This window comes from Catharus ustulatus, chromosome 1, assembly GCF_009819885.2.
Source record: "Catharus ustulatus isolate bCatUst1 chromosome 1, bCatUst1.pri.v2, whole genome shotgun sequence".
Classification (NCBI taxonomy): Eukaryota; Metazoa; Chordata; class Aves; order Passeriformes; family Turdidae; genus Catharus; species Catharus ustulatus.
In genome coordinates this window covers 70,724,967-70,745,149 of record NC_046221.1, presented here as the reverse complement: position 1 = coordinate 70,745,149, position 20,183 = coordinate 70,724,967, and the positions used below count along the sequence as shown (strand labels likewise).

General features: G+C 43.3%; 1 protein-coding gene across 2 annotated transcripts in view; it reads left to right on the top strand.

The window, feature by feature from the left end:
• FARS2 (phenylalanyl-tRNA synthetase 2, mitochondrial) overlaps positions 1-10,836 on the top strand; it is a 238,587-nt gene extending 227,751 nt beyond the window's left edge. For both annotated transcript variants that reach the window (XM_033055717.1, XM_033055713.1), the window contains one exon: positions 10,510-10,836. In XM_033055717.1, the coding sequence (XP_032911608.1) occupies positions 10,510-10,648 (139 nt within the window). In that variant the 3' untranslated portion in view covers positions 10,649-10,836. The remainder of the gene's footprint in view (positions 1-10,509) is intronic.
• Positions 10,837-20,183: the final 9,347 nt, after the last annotated feature.

Genomic DNA, 20,183 nt, shown 5'->3' with positions numbered 1-20,183 from the left:
ATCCATCTATATGCAGTTGCCTCTATGGCAAAACATTTAGGAAGACAGATTTTTAATACCTAATTTTATCAACTGGGTTTAGTATTTTTCTTGACTTTTTCACTTTTCATTATAATGATTAAATTTTTTTCCTTTGCGGCTTTGTCTGAAACTACTTGCAGCTGCCAGTGGAACCGTGTTTTGTGACATGTTGATCTTAGACCATTTCTTCTTACCTGGTTTAACTGACTAGGAAGATGCAAATACCTTCACATGCACCCTACTACTTCCTGCAATTTATTGTTTCACTTATTTATTATTGAGTTATTAACCTGTTTATAGATGGAAATTAGGTTGTTTTGATTAGATTTAATCAATGCATCCACGTTTTCTATTTTTTTACTTTTTTTTTTTTTTCATTTCCATTGTGTTCTTACAGATCATTTCACAGATTCACAGAATAATCTGAGTTGGAAGGGACCCACAAGGAGCATCAAGCTCAGCTCTTAAGAGAACGGCCCATACAGGGGTCAAACCCACAACCTTGGCATTATTAACACCATGCTCCAACTCAGCTAATTAGCTACATCAGAGTTTTTCTGGGAAATCAAAGTAAAAGCAAATGGTTCATAGCTCCTATGACTTCCTTTGGGTTTTTTTCTCCATTTCCAAAAATAAGCACTCTAATCTTTTGGAAACATTTGGTACCTTACTTGTCCTCCGTGAACATTGAAAGACAACTGATTTCTTCTGTTCATTCCTGGAGTGCTTTAGGGCAAAGTTCATGTCGTGGACAGTTTGAGAACATTTGGTTTACTCTGATGCTGCCTGGGAATTCCCCATTCTGGGCTGAGATCTTATTCCTTCTTTGTTGATACTAATTCCTGCTAGTGGGAGGATTGCTTGGCCTTTCTTAGTAAAGTCATAGCAAAAATGATGTTTTGATATTCCTAGTGTAATGCCTCAGTGGCTTGCTTTCCTTTCTTGAGTGGCAGACCAATAATTTTGTTTTACTCACAGAATGATGCATTTCATTTTGTGCCCTCACCTTTTAATCTTCATGCCCACAGGGTGTTTTATTGCATGATGCTCATATTATCTCACTGTAGGAGGTGTGCACTATGCATACTTCCTATCACATACGCATTTTTTATTTTCATAAAGAGCAACCATAATATTAAGGGGGCAACATGCCAAACATGGCAGCTAGAGTTTTCCAAGTGAATGCTCATTTTGACAGCTGTGAAAGTTTTTGCCAGTGCACCTCATTGGCATATGTTGTCATCTTTTGACTAGTTTCAATAGTGCTGCAGTATTTTCCCCATTGTTCAATTCAAAATAACCAGGAAAACCTCACCTACAGAGGTGAGACCCGACTACCAGATTCTTTGTCTGTCATCAATATATTCATCAATGTACTACCTGTACAAATGGGATCTGGCAAGAGAAAAGTTTAACAGCCTGACAGTTTTCCAGTGTGTTAACAGTAGTTTAATCTGCTGGCCGGTAGTTCTCCTTACTGTGAGGACTTTCTCTGAGTTGTCTTTCTCAGGCAGCAGCTGTCAGAAAAACGATGAGAGCAGGTTTCTTGTGGCTGCCTGTGTGGAACCATTCTATCCTCAGGGAGGGAAAGTGGTGGATTTCTGCATCTCCAAAACAAATCCAGTTAGCCAGATTAAGGCTCGTAAAACCTGACAATTTTGAGAGGAAAAATAACTTATGAACTGGAAGGACATAGCAAGCAACAGTTAATTGTGCAAGTGGCTGCAGGGTTTCCACCAACTTTGACAGATACTGTAAGCAGCCCTATTGAGAAACCCCCTCTTGTTTGCACACATACAGCTACAAATGTTTTGAGTTGCCTTATGGTGCTGCAGGCTGACCTGTGGGGCGGATGCTTTTAATGTATTGCTTTTCCTCCCAAAAAAAAAGGGCAAGTGATTTCTTTTGACCTCTGCTTTCTGTTTTAAAGTCCTTCTTGTCTTCTAGTCTCAGGTCAATTCAACTGTTGCTGCTGACTTCTTGTCCCCATCCTGTTTTCTCCTGGTTTGGGCTTAGTTTATCAGTTAAGAAACAGCATATTTGGTTATCCTGATGCTGTCTCTCCACTCTTCCCTGCCCTATCCACTCTCTATTGGATGAATTGCTTTGATAGGTTGAACTGCGTTCTTATTTTTTTAAACATTTCTGAGATTATATCAGGAGGTTGACTCTTTGCTTTCAGCTTTCCAGGCCATAGCCTGTTTTGGTTTCCAGGACTGCTATATGATTTGCAGTAAAAAAGGGTGACTGGAAATGTGGGTGAATGGGAAGCGTAACCTGAAAGAGGGGTAACTCAAAAGGTCTGTGCCTACACTTGTCCAAGCCCCCTCTCTCACATCTATTTTCTGTGTGACCTTGGACAAGTCATTTAGGTTCTTATCTGAGTCCAGAGCCATGTTCATCTTTACTTTAACTCATAAGTGTAAAAATACCTTAACACCTACCTCCTGGACCTGCTGAGGACAAAACCAATCATCCCAGTGATGAAATCTATACAAGAGTCTAAAGCAGCATTCAGGCCTTCCTATGCATTTGTCTGTCATCTAGACCCTGATTTCTGCTAGTGCTCAGTGGAGATACATCCAAACCAGCTGTCACTACCATCCATCTTCATTCCTTAGGAGAATGAATTGTTTTAAATTCTCATATAAATTCCCTTTCTACTTGATTATGGAATGTGTTTTAATTTGACAGCAATGTTATTTTTAGTAATACTTTTTGTAGCCTTTAGTATTAACAGCTAGTTGGCAGAAAAAACTGCTAAATATTTATACTTCTCATCTTTGATCTTTCACTCAGAAGAACTGAAAAGGTATCACACTTATGATTTTTATTATAAATATTTTAGAAAGCATTTTAAAGAGTCCAAATTCACCTCTCATGTTGGATTTGTTCGGAATGTTGGGATGACATGTCACTCTTAAGTACAGGTAGTTGCCAATGGTTGGAAAGTTTAGGATGATCCTGCTGTGCCTAAGGACTAGGAATGCAATTAATAACATCACTGTTTGATAGGAGGAAGAGCAAAGCTTCTTGCATCCTCTTACTTGCAGGCTGTGGCTCAGAGGGAGATGAATAAATGTCTTTGCACAAGAAGCACAACTCTACAAAGTGTGTCATCCAGAGCTGCTCTTTGCAAACAGGTTGTGCCCCTCATCCTCTCCAGTACAGCCAGTTGCCCTGGAAAGGCACAACAGGGTTGTGAATGAGATACCCAAATTACAAAGTTCTGACAGAACCACAGAGCCTGTTGCTGTCAGAGATACCTTCTTCCACTGCTAAATTACCAGGGATTTAGGAGGTCAAGGAAATGTGGAGAAAGCAGGAGAACCAGTAATGGCAGAAAATATGTTGATTTATTATGGGTTTACTCACTGAAAATGTGATTTTTTTTCCTATGAATTTCCTGGTTGGTAGCCAAAATGCTTCAGCTGCCAGCACTGCCAGGACTTCCAGGTAATGTGTGCTTTGGTTTTCCTCAGTATGTCAGTATCAGCTATGCCAGCCAAGTTTCTTCTCCAGAGAGAGGGCTTGATCCATCATAGGAACTTTTTGCCTTGGCCTCTCATGGGAAATGCAGTCCTGCCGTGGTTTCTGAACCAAACAGCGGGGAAGAAAGTCAAGAAGCTTAGATGGCAATTCTCCCGAGACACAATATCCAAATCAGGTTATTTTGTTCTTTTGTTTACTCAGTTAGAGAGTGTTTAAGTCTTCAGTGGTCATTTTTTAAACAAATAATGGAAAGTATTACTCCTTGCATTTTATGTTGGTGAAAGCAAGATGAGACTTTGAAAAGCTTTTGACATTAACCTTTTTCAGTAAAAAGAGAAAGTAAAGCAAAATAAAAACCTGTGCTTTTCACAGAGCAGGTATTCTGTCCTGTCTCATGCTGAGACTATCATTTTTTCTCTCTTACTTTCAGCATCCAGTTATTTTTTTATGTTTAATATATAAAAATAAGTCTCAAGTACTTTACCAATCAGTCTTCTCTTATTTGCTACCGCAGTGGGTAGAAGCTATTTCACTGCATTTTGTTTGTATGTATTAGAAAGTTTTCTTTCTCCCATCTTTATTTCACCTGTGCAGTCCTTGTATCCTGTCATGGTGATAACCCTGAAGAAAAAAATAGGGGTTTGTACCCTATTCTGAGTCTCACAGACTTGCACATGTTCTGATCTTTGTGTGCATGGCTTTCTTTCATTGCTCAAAGGCTCAGCCTTGGGAAGTTGAGAGACTCATTCCATGCATAGTGATGAATTTATGTGGCATGGTGAGTGCTCTGCATTTACTCTGCTCAAAGTTAAGCAAGTCTTGAAGATATTCAGTCTCTAGCCTACTCTTGAATCTTCCTGGATTTAGAGAGGGATTTTGAACTGAATCACTCGATGGACTGGTGACCCCCTAAAAAGAGAAGTTGCCCAGTGTGAAGTGAATGCACGAAGTTCACCTTGCAAGAGAGACAACTCTCAGTCACATCCAGCTTTAAATCCACATGAAATGGATTTGTCAGTATTGGCATTGATCAAATCTGATGGGAATTCTGCCCCCTGAGTTTGATAGATGATTTTCCCAAAGAGATGGAGATTGGAGGACAAGCAGTCATCACCAATGCTGGTATCCATCCCCCTGAGAAATGGTTTCATACCTGCTTTACAACCATTGATCATTGCCTTCTTCAAGGAATCAGTAAGTCACTGTCTTTAAAATTAAAAGAAAAAACACAATCCCAAATCCCAAGGCTTTGGAAGTTTTTCTGCCCTTTGGTGGCAGCAAAAGTCTGTGTCACAGTTAGCTTATGATCCTGTGAGTACTCCAGACTTTTTTTTTTAGTGTAATGGAGAACGGTACTTTTCTTCTTCACCCTAGTGATATTTCATTACTGACTGCATGTAATGGATTCCATTACTTCTGATGCTGTGAGACTTAAGAGCTTTTTAATAGGAAGTGCTTGGATCTGAGATGGGTTATCTGTATCCTTGGCTGGTTACTGAGAGGACTGTAACAGTGCACAAGGGAAATACTCTCTCAGTGTCTTGTATAACTCAGTCTGTTTACAAGAGTTCCCTCTGCTTGGGAGCTGGCAGAAGAGAGCCCTACACTGCTCATAGTGGTTCTTTTCTTGGCCTCTCTCAACAAACCAAGGTGATTTGTTGAAATAAGAAAAGGTCTTTATGGGGCAAAGTGCTCAGCCAAAGCAAAACTAATTGCTTGACGTGTTCCATTAAACATTTAGTAACTTAACAGCAAGGAAACTTTCAAGTGGAGCCTGTGAAAGATTTTTTTCAGAATTATACATTTGTATCAGTTCCTGCATGCAAGAAATTAATTAATAGATTTAGGCAGAAAAGGAAAATAATGGTCAATGCTTTTGAATTAATCCGATGTTTTTGATTACTAGACAATGACTTAGATTGTACTTACGGCTATCTAACAGTGTCCAGTGACTGAGAAGCTGAAAGTGCTTTCATTTTTAATCCACTTTTCACTATCTTAACTAGAAGATGTTATTTATGGTCTTTGCCGTGGTATTCCATACTGTGCTCTTTATCTCTCAATAATATGGCTATTAACAGAATTTTGACTTTTTTTTTTTCCCTACATGAAGAGAGAAGCTTAAAATGGAATTAATAGTAAAGAAAGAATGAAAAGGTCAAGCAGGTTTCAGGTTTGGTATTCAGATACAGATTTCACCAAGTCCAATCAGAAAAGAGCAAAAAGTCCATTACTGTCTCAGTTTTGTGAAATAGAAGAATAATATTTCAGTCCAATCATTAGTCAGTGAACATGCATCTCTTTTGATGTGACCACCAAAAAAATTCAATAAAGTTGACAATCTCAACATGCATGTCTTGGCCTGAACTATTTTTGAAGCTGAACCACCCTTCTGTCAGGTGTCAGCTGGAGAAGGTATGCAAGATATATGACCATTTCCTGCTTTCTGTGGGTTTAAAACAATTCTTTTGTCTGGAGGTGATCTAATGCCTTTCGCTGGCATCAGAATCACCTTAAACAAAAATATGTCCCTTTTTGAGAATATGCTCGTGTACAGTGTGCTCTTCCAGAGAGAAGAAGTATTAGCATATGAAAGGATGGATGGGAATGCATATTTTGGAAAGACCTTGGTTCAGAGAATTACTGTTATATTCCATGTGCATATCATCATGATAATTTAAGTATTTGCCACTGATGAGAAGGTATACAGCACAAGCCTTTTGCCATTTTCTATGATGTGGTTTCTAGCAAAGAGTACTATTTGTCAATTTAAAATTTATGGTTGGATATTTAGCAGTTGTGCCTACTATCATAGAGATAGATGAGGTTTGAAAGCATGAAACAAAAAGGAACAGGTAATTACATCTTCTTCTTGCAGTTTAATATTCTTCCCCATTTCCACTTAAAATGTGAACCATTCTGGAGCTGCTGGAGCCACAAAGCAAAACCAAAGCTGTGCTCTCTGGCTTTGTCAGTTAGGATTCTGGTAACATGAAATAGTTTATTAATTTCTTCCCATCATCACTCCTTTCGGGACATTGTTGCAAACAAAACAAGCCTTTCTCTTCCCTGAGGTCATTCCAAGCTTGTGACCTCTGTGAGGATGTAGCAGCCACTGAGTACTGTGTGAAGGTTTATGTAAGGGAATTACATCATGAATCTTCTGAGGGCATATAAAATACACATTTCAATGACAGGGATACCCTCAAGGAACCTCATTAACATGACTCACTTAACAGAGAGAAAAAAAATCCCAAATGCTTGCACTACCATGTGTGTAGATCTTTCGTTTTAAATGGTATTCTGTAGGAAAAGGTACAGTATAGATATCATGGTGAGTTGTACTGCTCAGTGAACTGGTCAGGATACAAGAGGGATGGTACTCTTTTGCTCTTTCATGCTGTGGCTGATTGTCATCTCTAGTTTTCTGTTCCTCAAAGTGAATCCAACTCTAAGGAAAAATTGTGGTTCTGTGTTGTCCTCACCACTTAAGAGCAGGGGTAACCTCTATACAGAACTCTCTGTACTTCTGTGTTTTATTTAAGGCAGATGGAAAACAGAACACAGGTAAAAGGTAAGGGGTTTCCCACTCAGTCCTGCTTCTTTTATCTCCCTCTTCCAGAACAGGATGGAGAAATTTTCGTTCTTGTTGCGGTATTGCATGTGGAAGAGATAAGTGCCAGTGCCAGACATTTGTTCTTTATGCAGCATTTTGGTTACCAAATGACCCTGTGGTTAGTCTTACATAATGCCTGAGACTGGTTCCCTAGAACGCTGAAGTATTTTGCTGTTGGTAGCTTCTGGGATCGGCTTCCCATCCAAGTTACATTTAAAGCATCCTTCAGTGGTTTTCCATGCAGGGAAAGCTAGCATGCATGTAATTAATTTTTGTTGCCTAGCACACCCTTTCATTCTAGCCCATGTACCAGGGTGAGGTTGCTTTCACATTGATTTTATTAGACTAGTGGCAGACTAAGACCCCTTAATTTCTTGTTCCACTTAGGTATCAGGCTGAAAAACTCAAACACTGACCTTCAGATGGACCCCACACAGTGACTCTGACCTGGCAGGGACCATCTCCCTAGCACATGAAAGCAACTGAGTGCCAGTTCCTGAAAATTGTAAGGCAAAGCTCTTTCCTCCAAAAATCGTATGAAAGAACATTAGGCATTATTTCGCTCCAGTGTTTGTCCACAGCCTGTGTCCTGTTTCCTTCCCTGGCATCAGAATAAATCCCTGCCTTCCCTCTCCCTTTGAGAAGTGCTTCACTCTACTCAGTGTGCTTCATTACCTGCAAGCTGCAGGCTGGTGCAGAGGAGACTTGTGACACTGAGATCTGCTGAAGCCTAATGGGAGAGGAGTCCGCGTGACTGCGACCGCATGGACTTGTCCGGCAGGGCACTTCTGGTAAATAAAGCCCTGTCTGCTCACTGTTAAGCTGCTATTTTTTTTTTTCTTTTTTTTTTCCCCTGTGAAGCTAGCTACTGTTGCAGATTTTGGCCTCAAAATTTTGTTTCTGAGGATAGAGAGCCACTGCTTCTGTATCGCCAGGCTGCAGCATGACATGCAGCAGAGACTTCATTATGCATAAGCAGAGCCATCTCTAAGGTAGGCAAACACTCAGTGGCTCTGCATAACAAAAGGGAAGTGAGAAACGGAATGAGCAAAGGTATTATTTGTGGCATTAATTGTTTCCAGTTGCAGCTGATGGCAAGGATTAATCACAGTGTCTTAATACTTTATTTGGGAGCAGGGGAAATATTAGAGGAGGGAAGAGCTGAGAAGTGCTCTTCCAAATCTTCCTTGGAAAGTTAGTAATAGTACTCTGGAAACAATGCTTTAGGTTTTGAAACTTGTAGTGTGTCTTTTATTGAAATAGCTTTGAACCCTTATACTCTTTCTTTCTAATTAGTAACAATGCAACTAAACCTAGACAAAAAGTGGGAGAAAAATGTAGCATACAATGTAGCATTCATGTTATGTAGAGTTATGTATATTAGTAGTTACAACTTCATTTTTTGCCTATAATTAAATCTAGTTACATAGATTTTATTACATATATTAGTTACATATATTTTGCCTATAATTACATTTAATGCAATCTTCATTTTAGTTCTCTCACACCAATGCTTAACTTCAGCTGAATCTAGCAGAACCCTAGTCCAGTGCTGTTCTCTATAACCTCTACCTTTTCCTGATTTAAATACCTCCTAAAGCTCCCGTTGTTCCACAACATCCACAAGAAACTACTGTGTCCTAGTCTGCCATATGTAATTTGTTATGGAATGAACAGCTCTCTAGCATGGAGGGAGGGGGACACAGAAACACCTAAGTCAGGAGTAATTTCACTTCCATTTAACCAAGCCCAGTGAAGAGGCAGTGCTGTAGCTATGCCTACCACAGATTATCCCTAAATTAACCAAACTTGTGTTTACATCACATGAAATAATGATAATGAATTTTCAGTTGTGGGATATATTCCCAATATTTGCAAAGCTTCAGGATTAAGGCTGTGACTGTACACCTTCTGAATAGACTTCCAGCCAAAACAATGTGCAAATTTTTTTGATCAGGTGGATTCCTGGAGCACCTTTAAAAACTGAAATACTACCAGCTCTAAGGATATTTACCAGCCTGGTTTTGAAAATCATTTCTATGGAGGTTGGATGCTTTATCCCTCTCTCTTACTCAAATTTCTCACTGGTAATGTAGCATCTGACCAAATCCTTATTATTCCGTTTGCTTGCTTCCCCCAAGTTTGTCCTCTTGGCTGCTTTGAAGAGGTGGAGCAGAGCAGAGCAACACCTTTCCCACAGTTACACCTCCCCCTCTTTTCTCAAAGATAACTTTTCTGCAGCATTTAACCTGCACTCAGGGAAAGCTCTTGGCTGGCTTTTAGCAGTTAACTGCAGTCAGCCTAACACTTTATGAAATGTAGTTTGCCCTTTCAGGTGCTAGCCAGATTTAACTTGCTTTATCTTCAGAACACACAAAAAAGGAGGAATACTTTAATTAGAAGTAGCTTTTTTGTTGCTGCCAGTGGGAGCAGGGCAAACTTCCCACCCTTGTTGAGTGGAGAAAATTGGTGTCAAACAACTATTCTGAGGTAAAAATTACCTGTGCCTGTTTCTAGTAGGATTTGAGGTTGAAATTAGTGTCTTGAGAGCTGTCTTTGTGGATGAACACATCTAACCTTAGATTTAATCAAACAGACATAAGCATAAATGTGGTTCTAACATGAAGCAATTTTCTGGAGAGAGATGACCCAAAGCTTGCTGACTGCCTTTATGTGCCATTAAATGCAGAGTTCTGCCAGTCTGGAAGCTTCTTCTGCCTGGTACTGTCTGATTTCCCCTTATTTTTCCCCTCGGATTTTCTCTCTTTCATTGAAGTAAGCGTTCACCTTTGAAAGAAGAAGCTGTGTGGGCTCCATTTGAAACTAAAAAGGATGCCAAAACTCCCATTTAAATTCAGTAACACAGGCACTGCAATTACAGAGATGCCCTTGCAAAACTAGGTGCTCCTGCCTGCTTCTGATGGAGAGCAAGAAGACTTTTTTCACTCTTATTCAACTCAATGGTGTGTCCTGATTTTTCATTAATTTGTCTTTGCCTAGCCGGTAACTCTTAAATACTGTTCTTTCCCCCATCGTTCCCTTTTCTCTATTCATGTTCCTTGTTCTCCTTTGTCTCTTACTTTCTGTAGTGCAGGGTAAGAAGCCCTCCTCCTGGGGTTGTTTAGTCTGGTAAGAAGCTACCACACCACAATACAAATGGAGGTATAAGGTGGACTTCAGCAAAGTCGTCTGCCAAAATTAAAATTCAGCTCAGTCCCACCTCTCTGCACTGTGTATCTTAGCATTAAGGTGATTTTCAAGCAACAGGGGCGAAATTAGACCGCAAATAAAAATGATCCAGAGGGTAAGTGTTTGGCCTCATGTATTTGCATTTGCAAGCACGTGTATTTATGAGTCCTCTTTTGGTTTGTGTTCTGTAGGACGAAGAAGGTCAGCCACTGCTACCGTATCATTTACCGGCACCCGGAGCGGACGCTAACGCAGGACGAGGTGCATCGCATCCATCAAGCTATTGAGGAGTCAGCAGTTCGGGAGCTTGGGGTGGAGGGCAGGTTCTAGCAGTGGCTGCTCTGGAGCCCCAAGGACAGATGGGTTTTTTGATTTATTTTTTTTTCTTTATTTTTCACTTTTTGGGGTAGTTTTAGATCACAATTAGAGAGAGGGGTTTTGCAACTGAACACAGAAAGTGATTGATAAATGGGTAATGGTAAAACTGGCAGGTAATAAATATTACTACTGAGAAATCATTGACAAAGTGCTGGTGCTTTATTTCAAGAAATGGGGGAACAGCAGTAATGTAAGATTTCCCTCCTGTTACAATAAGAAATACACTGGCTGGTGGTTTTCTGTGTTGTTAATTGGTCCCTGGGTTCCATTAAACTGTAAATACTTGATATTATTTCTGTTTTGACAGGATCTTCTGTCCATGTAACAAGTGAAGCAAATCAGAGACGCAGATTAATTTAAGGAAGAAAAACCCATCCTGCCCCACCCTGCCCCACCCCATCCCCAGCTTTTTTTTTCTTTTTTCTTTTTTTTTTTTTTTTTAAATAAGAGATGTCAGATTTTGCTTCAAGAAACATTCCAAGGGGTACTTCTTGTGAAGTTTGGCTCTCTTACCTTCAGAGCCTGTGGCTGTTGCTTTCATCAGCTACAGAGAAGGAGGCAGTGTGGCTTGGGCCAGGCGTGCCTATCTACAAATGCTGGGTCATTAACAAGTAGTTCCTGTTAGATCCTCTTGCTCCCACGGAGCTGAGCAGAGCTTGGTGAGGTGCTTCAAGCTGTGCTGCCTTCACCCTTCACCAGGGAAGAAGCTCTCTTGTCTCACTTCTCTTGCATAGACACCAGAGCAAGATAAGTCTCCTCCCCGTCACCATCAAAGTATTGTGATCACCTATGGCAGGATGGCAATAAATAGAAACTCTTTCCTACAATGCCCTGAAAAGCAACTGCATCCATGTCTCACAGTATTTTGCTTTCTAGCAGCAATATCAAAAATTTGACCTTTAAGACAAGAAACCAAGCTAAACTGGGATCTTCTGCTATTTGAGGCTCCAGTTGCTTTACAGGTTGCTTGCCTTGTTCATTGCATGTTAGAGTAAGTAAATTCTGGCAGTGGTATGATGCTAGGGCCTGTAGAAATGTTCAAATGATCTGATAAATACTTGATGAGCCATTGCAGATGCTGATATGGAATATGGGACCTGTTTTGGCTTGTGATGGTATTTCATACCATCTTGCAGGTCACATCTGGTTGCTGTGCAGGCATCATTCCCTCCTTCAGGGAAGAAGGCGGTAAAAATGCTGTAATAAACAGCATCTAACACTGATTTATACCTTATCAAGAAACATCTGTGCAGCAGGCTTGTACTCAACCATAAGAAGTCAGTTGCTATTGCAGATGTGACAGAGGCAGAGAGCTCATTTTAATTTCATTACTCAACATATTTAGCTGTGTAAACAAATCCTTATCTAAATCGCTGTTGTGTTATTCAAATAACTTGATTATGAAAACAATATGCTAGACTTTTTACAAGGCAAAAAGAATGGGTGACATTTAGGAACCAGAAAAAACTATGTGGTTATTTTTAAACCATCATCTACTAAGATCCATAAATACAGCCTAGCCCATTTGATGTTTCTCAGTCTCCTTCATCCTTCACCTTTTCAGAATTCTCGGTGTGAACGTGAGGAGAAGGAGTAGGAGGGGGACTTCCCTGAACTACTCTGAGTAGTACTTGTTCCAAGACAGGTCCTGATTGATGCTGTCACACAGGGCAGCAGATAATGTGGGTCTTAATTGATGAAATTGCCTGTGGAGAGAGTACCATAACTTGTGTGCTCTTGGGAAAACAGAAGAACATCTGTGGTGAAGTAGGTCACAAGAATTCCCTTTTAATGTATTTGTTAGTGACGTTTCCCTTTTCTATTCCTCAAATCTTTAAGTTCTTTTTTGATTTTGATCAGTCCATTTTGAGAGCATAGAAATCTGGAGGAAACAAGGAGGAGAAAATTGGACATTGAGCGTTTTTCATTGCAGCCACAGGACATCATGTCTGGCTTTATTAAGGCAGTTTAGGTGTTCTAGGATCAGCCCATATCCAGTCATTAACATCAGCTGGGTTTGACTCAATTATTTCATAGCTTTTTTCCAAGCTAAACAATTCTATGAATCTCTGTGTTTGGATTGCACCCCAGTGAGCACAGACTTCCTGCAACAGCCAGGTCTTGGTGGAGTAGTGTTATCCTTTGAAACCTGAAAGGTTAATCTCACAAACTAATAGGATAAGGGGGAAGTGGAAAGCTTTCCCTGAAGGTGGCCTGACACCATGGGATCATCTTCTGGAGTACATGTTTTCATAGGAGCAAATTTCAAGCAAAGACATGAACCATTGAGATTGAAAAACCAAACAACCTCTTCAGGTGCAAGTGTGATTCAATCATATGAAGGCCTGTAAAACATACGGGCTGGCTGTGGGCATAGTACAAATACTTGAGTATGTTTGGCGTAGGTAAGCCTTTGTCATATATATTTAGGATTAATCTTCTCTGACAAGGATTCCCCACAAGTAGCAAAGCAGACCTCAGATCAAAAGGCATCAGTGTTGTACTTTTATGCTCCTGTCCTCTGGAAAGTATGATTTTCCCTTCAAAACTTGACCTTAATTTTACTGGGAAATTTGCTATGGATACTAATAAAATCTCAAACCATGTGATCCCTTGTGGGTGCCAACAGGGAAGCCATAAGAATCCCAAGGCTGTAAAAGCCAGGATTTGTTTTACTGCTGGTCAGAGACACAGGATGCCAACAGGACCTCAGAGACTGGACTGATCCTGGTGGGAGTGTCTGAGGAAGGTCCTTGGGACAGTCACTGGACCCACTCTGTCAAAGAAAGGGCTGCCCTCTGCTGTCACTTGGCTTTTCTCAAGACTTATTTAGCACAAAGGTAGGTGAGCTGGCTTGAAGACCAAGAACAACTTCACTGCCAAGGTAACATCCCTATAATCTATAAGGTCCCTATAATCCATGATCCTTATAATCCGTCTCATGAATGTCCCCCAATCTTGGATGAGCTACAAGTCTAGTAAAGGGGGATGAGTTCCCAAATATCAATGTGGAAATATTAAGGGGAGCAACATTTAAATAATTATTGGGCATGCTGACTGACTAGTGACAGGCACAATACACTGCTTATTGTTTCTTTCAGCTCCTTGTGTATGTTTTTGTGGGCTTCTGGGTTTTACATCAACATCCCTTAATAAAAGAGGAAAAAGTCAATTGTAACAAAAGAAGCTACAGGGGTACTGGCTGAGGGTCTGTGTGACTGAACAGTATGTACTGTTTGAATGTTCTGAGTGCTGGTTTTGTTCCTAGTTGCCATTGGTTTTCAAGCTGACTGTGATTCCTGAAAGACGAAAGATTTAATTTTAACACCCAGTTTGGGATCTTCCCAGTAAATGGCTGCAGATTTACAGTGCACTAAGCCTTACCTGGTTGTGGTGTTCTTGTTAAAGGTGCTGCGATGGAAAGGTGGTGTGATCTAGATATGCAGGAAATAGCTCTGTGTTTTTACCCTTGAGACTGCAGTCACCTCTGCCATGGTATTGCCAGGCATGATCAAACAGTTGCACAAATCTGAAACCAGTTTTCTTCTGGGAATCCAAACTATATTATTAAACCACTGGTGGTCATTATTGCCCTTCCATTGAGAGTGTTACTGCTGTCCTTTCTGCAGCCCTGGCTGTACTGCAGCACTGAATTTATTGTCTTCTTATTCTGTACCTGTATTGAGTTTCTCAGCTACTGACATATTAGTCTCAGCCCTTGAATAATTTCATGTAGGGATTAGCTTTTTTTTAAAAAATGAAAAAAAAAGAGTTGTGGGCTTTTTGTGTGTTTGGTAGTTTTTGTCTGCAGTGATTGGTGGATTTCAACTGTCCCAGGAAAACTCACAGTCAAGGCAGGACTCTTTGGTGCTTCACTGAAGTAAACACAGGGAGTCTTGCCCTGAAAAGCAGAATTGTGTCCCGTCTCACTGGGTTCATATTTGGGCAAAACTGAAGAATTTTGTCTTCACTGTGGACTGACTGAACGTTGACTGGTGCATGTTATTTAAGGCAGGGTCAGAAAGCACTCTGTGTTGCCACCACCACCCCAAACACACACAGATGCAGTTTTATGCACAAGGACATTCTGTCAGATTCAGTGTGAGCATATAAAATGATTGTGTTGGGTATTTCAGGCTTGCTAATTGGTGAACTATCTCCATCTGAATTGTAATCATCTGGAAGAGAAAATTTTTGTGTTTGTACTTCAGCTCTGAAATAGGTAGCCATATTTTTAAAGCTCAGAGCTCTCTTCAGTTACTGTCTGCTGTGTGTCTTTGCTCAGAGATGACTGTTTCTGTAAAACAGATTTGCTTTCTCTGTAGAACAAGCCATACTGGCTAATTACACACATCCTGATCAAATTTTAAGATATGTGAGCATTGTCTCTGAAGGGCTAAAACTGAAGCAGTCTTGTGATGACCTTGAAAAATTTGTAGGGGACACAAGAAAGCAATCATTGGTACTTCCTACCTGCTTTTAAATGTTAGTACAATCACATCAGAATTTGAAGCTGAGTATCTCGGAAGAGACAACTGCAGTTCAACACAGAGCATGGACATATGCTGGGTGAAGGCGCTGACTTCTGTTGTATAAGGTTTGATCATCATTAACATCTGATGCACTCAAATGTTTGGCAGTTTTTGTGCTTTTGTGCTTTTGTCAGATGGCCTCTATTATTCTATTTATGCCCACTGTTCACTAAGTAGAGTCTGGCTTAATCTCCTTTTTTTTACTTAGGCTTCTGACACAACCTTGCTTTCTCATTTCAGTTTTGCTTACTTTCTCATACTGTTCTTGCTGTTGAAATTTGGAATAACTTTGGTGAGGAAACAGTGCCAGGCTGCAGGCAGGCAGATTTATTGTGCCACAGCCTAAAGCCTGTGCTCCTGCACCACATTACTGCAGGGTCTCTCTGTGCTCACCCTCTGGATGCAGGTGATTAACACGTGGTCCAGGGAATTGCGCCTCTGCCTGCTCAGTAATTTGCTGGGCAGCGCTGCAGTCATCCAGAGCAGCTGCCACTTAAATGGGCAGTAGATTGTTCTCTTTTTATTTTAGTGCCTGCAGCTTCACCGTGTGCCACAGCCAGACATGGAGTGTTGGTGTTTGCTGCAGCAAGACATCAGTTAGCTGCATCTCACAATGTGCTGCCTGTGCAGCCGATTTTCAGCACAATCCCTGCATGCATGTAAATGGTTGTTCCCATCTCCATCCACAGATGGGAGGCACATCGAGGCCAGGGGTCAGGACTAAAAGTTTAGTAGACCCCAACAGGTACAATTAACTGCTTGTGGGATTTCAACAATGTCTGTACTGGATGGAAAGTCCAAACTTGAGGTATCTGTCCAAATGTTTAGTCACTTTTTGTAAAGATTTTTTAACCCAGCACTCAGTGGCTGTGGTGACACCGGTGTCATTCTGGGAGAGGGGAGTAGGTTTAGGGAGTGATCATAGGGTAGCTGAGAAGCAACGCACTCATGCCCTGGGCTCAAAGTGCTGAGCTATCCTCCCCACCACCATGCTCCAGGGATGCATGGATGTGATTTTGGCTGTCTGCCTTTGCATAGGCACATAGTGAATAATTAACATGCACAGCCGGGCTTTTTGGTCATCAGTTACTGCTGTAACTGATGATTAATTCAAGGAATTATTGATTCTAATGCCAAATCTTTACTCATGGGTGGTAGAGAAACTGATAATCATTCACAGGGTCATCTTTGACAGATCTCAGTATAGGAAGTGAATTAAATGCGTGGGAATGGAAGTGTAGCTCCGTAGGTTTCTTTGTGTCTTCCAGATCATGAGGGGAGTGATTGACCCCCTCTTATTGGGTGTTCACAATACTTGGTGGTGCTTTCAGGAGGAGCAGGGCCATCTGGGATCACCAGACAGATGCTTGCTCAGTGTCCACAGGAAGCTCTTGCCTGGACACTGGAGACTGAGCACACACTGCCTTGCACAGCAACGGTTGGAGCCTGATTGCCTTGAAATTCCTGTCCTGTGCTCACTGTACACGCAAGCTGACCTCCCTGGGCCCTGCCCTGAAACACTTTCTTTCTTTGCCAGTCTCCTAAATTCTAGTTACAGTAGTTTCACGAATACAAGCCGCACGGATTATAAGCCGCACCCCCGGTGCCTCGACAATGTTGCTGTCTTTGTCAATAGATAAGCCGCACCCCGAATATTAGCCGCACTTTCGTTCGTCGCGAGAATCCGTGCGCAGCTTTCACAAATTGGCCAATTAGTAACAGGATCGCGGCATAGCGGGCTTTACTGGCTCGGGGCGGGGCCAGGCAGGCTCGGCCCGCTCATGGTTGCCGACGGGGCCGGGTGGCCCAGCTCAGCGCCACGGCTCGGCGGGGCTGGCCGGGTGGTGCTGCCGCCGCCGCCGGGCTCGCTGGCCCCCCTCTCCCGTCAGCACCGCCCCGCTGCCGCGTTCGCTCGCCCGGCTGGCAGGGCTGCCGCCGCCGGGCTCGCCGTCCGCCCCGCTGCCGCTTTCGCTCGCCCCGCGCCGCGCCTCGCGAGCGCCGCGCCCGCCCCGCGCCGCGCCCGCCCCGCGGCGCTTTCGCGGCTCGCGGTTCGCGGCTCGCGGTTCGCGGCGGCGCTTTCGCGGCTCGCGGTTCGCGGTTCGCGGTTCGCGGCTCGCGGCTCGCGGCTCGCGGCTCGCGGCTCGCGGTTCGCGGTTCGCGGCTCGCGGCTCGCGGCTCGCGGTTCGCGGCTCGCGGTTCGCGGCTCGCGGTTCGCGGCTCGCGGCGGCGCTTTCGCGGCTCGCGGCTCGCGGCTCGCGGCTCGCGGCTCGCGGCTCGCGGCTCGCGGTTCGCGGCTCGCGGCTCGCGGCTCGCGGTTCGCGGCGGCGCTTTCGCGGCTCGCGGTTCGCGGCGGCGCTTTCGCGGCTCGCGGTTCGCGGCGGCGCTTTCGCGGCTCGCGGCTCGCGGCTCGCGGCTCGCGGCGGCGCTTTCGCGAGCGCCGCTTTCGCTCGCCCCGCCGGCAGGGCTGCCGCCGCCGCCACCAGGCTCGCCGGCCGCCCCCTCCCGTCTGCACCGCCGCCGCGTTTCCTCGCCCTGGCCGGCACTGCAGGCCCCCGCACCGCCGGGCTCCCCCACGCTGCTGGCCCCGATTATGCTGGGCTTCCCCCGCTGCCAGGCAGCCCCACCCGCCGGCCTTCCTGCTTCTGCCATGCTCCCCTGCGCTGCTAGCCCCAGTTCTCCCGGGCTCCCCCGCCCTGCTGGCTCAGGCTCTGCCGCCCGCCCCCGACACTGCTGGCCCCGCCTCTGCCAGGCTTTCCCACCTCTGCCGGGGCCGGCCGGGCTCCAGCTTGGCTTGGGGCTGCCGCGGGCTCTCACTTCCGTGTTGGCAGCTTTTAGAATTTTGTTAATAGATTAGCCGCCCCGGAATATTAGCCGCACTTCCGGGTTTCCACCAAAATTTTGGTCAAATTGGTGCGGCTTGTATTCGTGAAATTACTGTAATCTCCCTCCCATGACTCCAGACCTCACCTCTTCTCCCTCTTTCTACCACAATGCCCCAGTCAGTGCCTGCTACCTTGCCAGAAGCTTGCTCAGAAGGTTTTCATCCTGGGGCCAAGAGAAACAGATCGATGCTCCCCATCTATGTGTGTTAATGGTTGGGTGTCTCCTCTCAGCTGCTGTTTTTCCCAAAGTTTGCTAGAATATCATGCCTCGGAGACCTTCACTTGAAGTCCAGCATGGATGTGTTTGGATTCAAAAGTCAGTGAAGGTCACTGGCAGTGGAAGCCTGAACACCCATCTCCATTGCACACAGCCTTACTTCCTTAAGTGTGGAGACAGAGAAATGGCAGGCCTGCAAGGAAGGCATAATTAAGTGTATCCTGACTGAAAGTTCAGGTGTATTAGTAAGAGCATGATACCCAGCATGGTCCCTTGCATGTACTTCCATAAAATTATTACAAATATATTTTGATAAATAATAACAGCAGCTCTCTCTCTGTGTTTACAAGCTGCTGTTACTGTATGGTATAGCCTGCGTTCATTTTCCTTTCTGCTTGTTAGAAACAGAAAAATTTGAATTTGGTTAAGGATTAAATTCTTTCCTGTTGTTCCTGGTCTTGCAGCATTACTTCTTATGTTTGAACAAGGAGGTCAGCCCAGCTTTGCTAAGAAGATTTTCAATACCTTACCAAATGATGTTATTTGTATGTCACACACATATGAAATTAGAGTGGGTTATGTGAGTCTCATTTCTGTGCTGTGGACACACAAACAGGGTTGTTTTTCCCTTTATTCTGTCTGATTAGAGATTTTTCTCTCTGCTGCTTTGCCCTGTTACACAGAAATCACCATTTTCCTAGAAAAATTCAATACTTTCTGGTGCCTCCTGCTGTCAGAGAGCCAACACTTTCCTGAGCACTCTCCCTTCAAAGATCAATCAAATTTTGGGCAGAGAACTCCCTTTCCCACTTGGGACTTCTTTTTCAACCTGAAAGACTTTCTGGCATGTATTTTAGGTTCCTGTGCAACACCTGCTGCTGGTGACAATGCAGGTCTTTTTCTGCCTCCAGGGAAGAAAGGTGACTTAATAGAAAGACCAATTTTATAAAAGACATTTGAATTACTTAAATGTCCTGCCATAATGACAAAAAAAAAAAAATCTAGCCTCTTAAAAATCATGCACTGAAGTCTGTTTTGGTCTTTACTAGAGAGCAGGTTTGTGCAGTGGTAGCATTTCCACATCAGTGCAGCTTGTGAGGCTCCAACAGAGAACAGCTTTTCCACTGAAGGCTCTTTCATGAATGTTTGAAAAATTGCTTGGTAGTTTTATGGCTTCCTTTCTGTTTGGTCACACATCGGGAGCCATTGGCTGTGCCTTCTCTGCTGGATCCTTAACACCTTCTGTGTCTGGTGCTCTGGCTCTGCGTAGGATGGGGCAAAGAGGGGAAAGTGGCTCTTATTACAGGGTCTGTTGATTGCTATCACTTTCTCTGGGCTTTGAAGGAAGTCAGCTGGAAAAGTGCTCCTAGCACTGATGTTCCAGTGAAGACATGGTTAACAAGAAGAAAAGTTGTGGCATTTCCCAGAGGGAAGTAGATGTGAGATGATCTATGTGGGACAGTTGGCCTTGCATTCAGACAGCAACTCTTCCATGCTGCCAGGGAAAAGGTCATTTTTCCAGTAAAGATGGAGGTGGCATCATATATGGCCCCCTCTACCTGGAAACCACCTCTGAAGTCCAGATGTTGAGCTAAACCATGGTGATCCCAGCAGCTTTCCTGCATGACCATCAAGTTATTTTCGTATGTAGAACCAGAGCATCATGTATGGGACTCTGTCCAGAAAGCTCTCTGGAAAAGCACACCCTGTAAATAGGGTAGTGTGGGTTTGATAAACCCTCCCACTCAGTGGCAGACCTAAAAAGGAGGGACAAATCTCTCCATAAATGGGAGTCTTTTTCTTAATAGTCACTGTAACCCTGAGCTTTCCTGCAAGATCTTATGGGTCTTGAAACA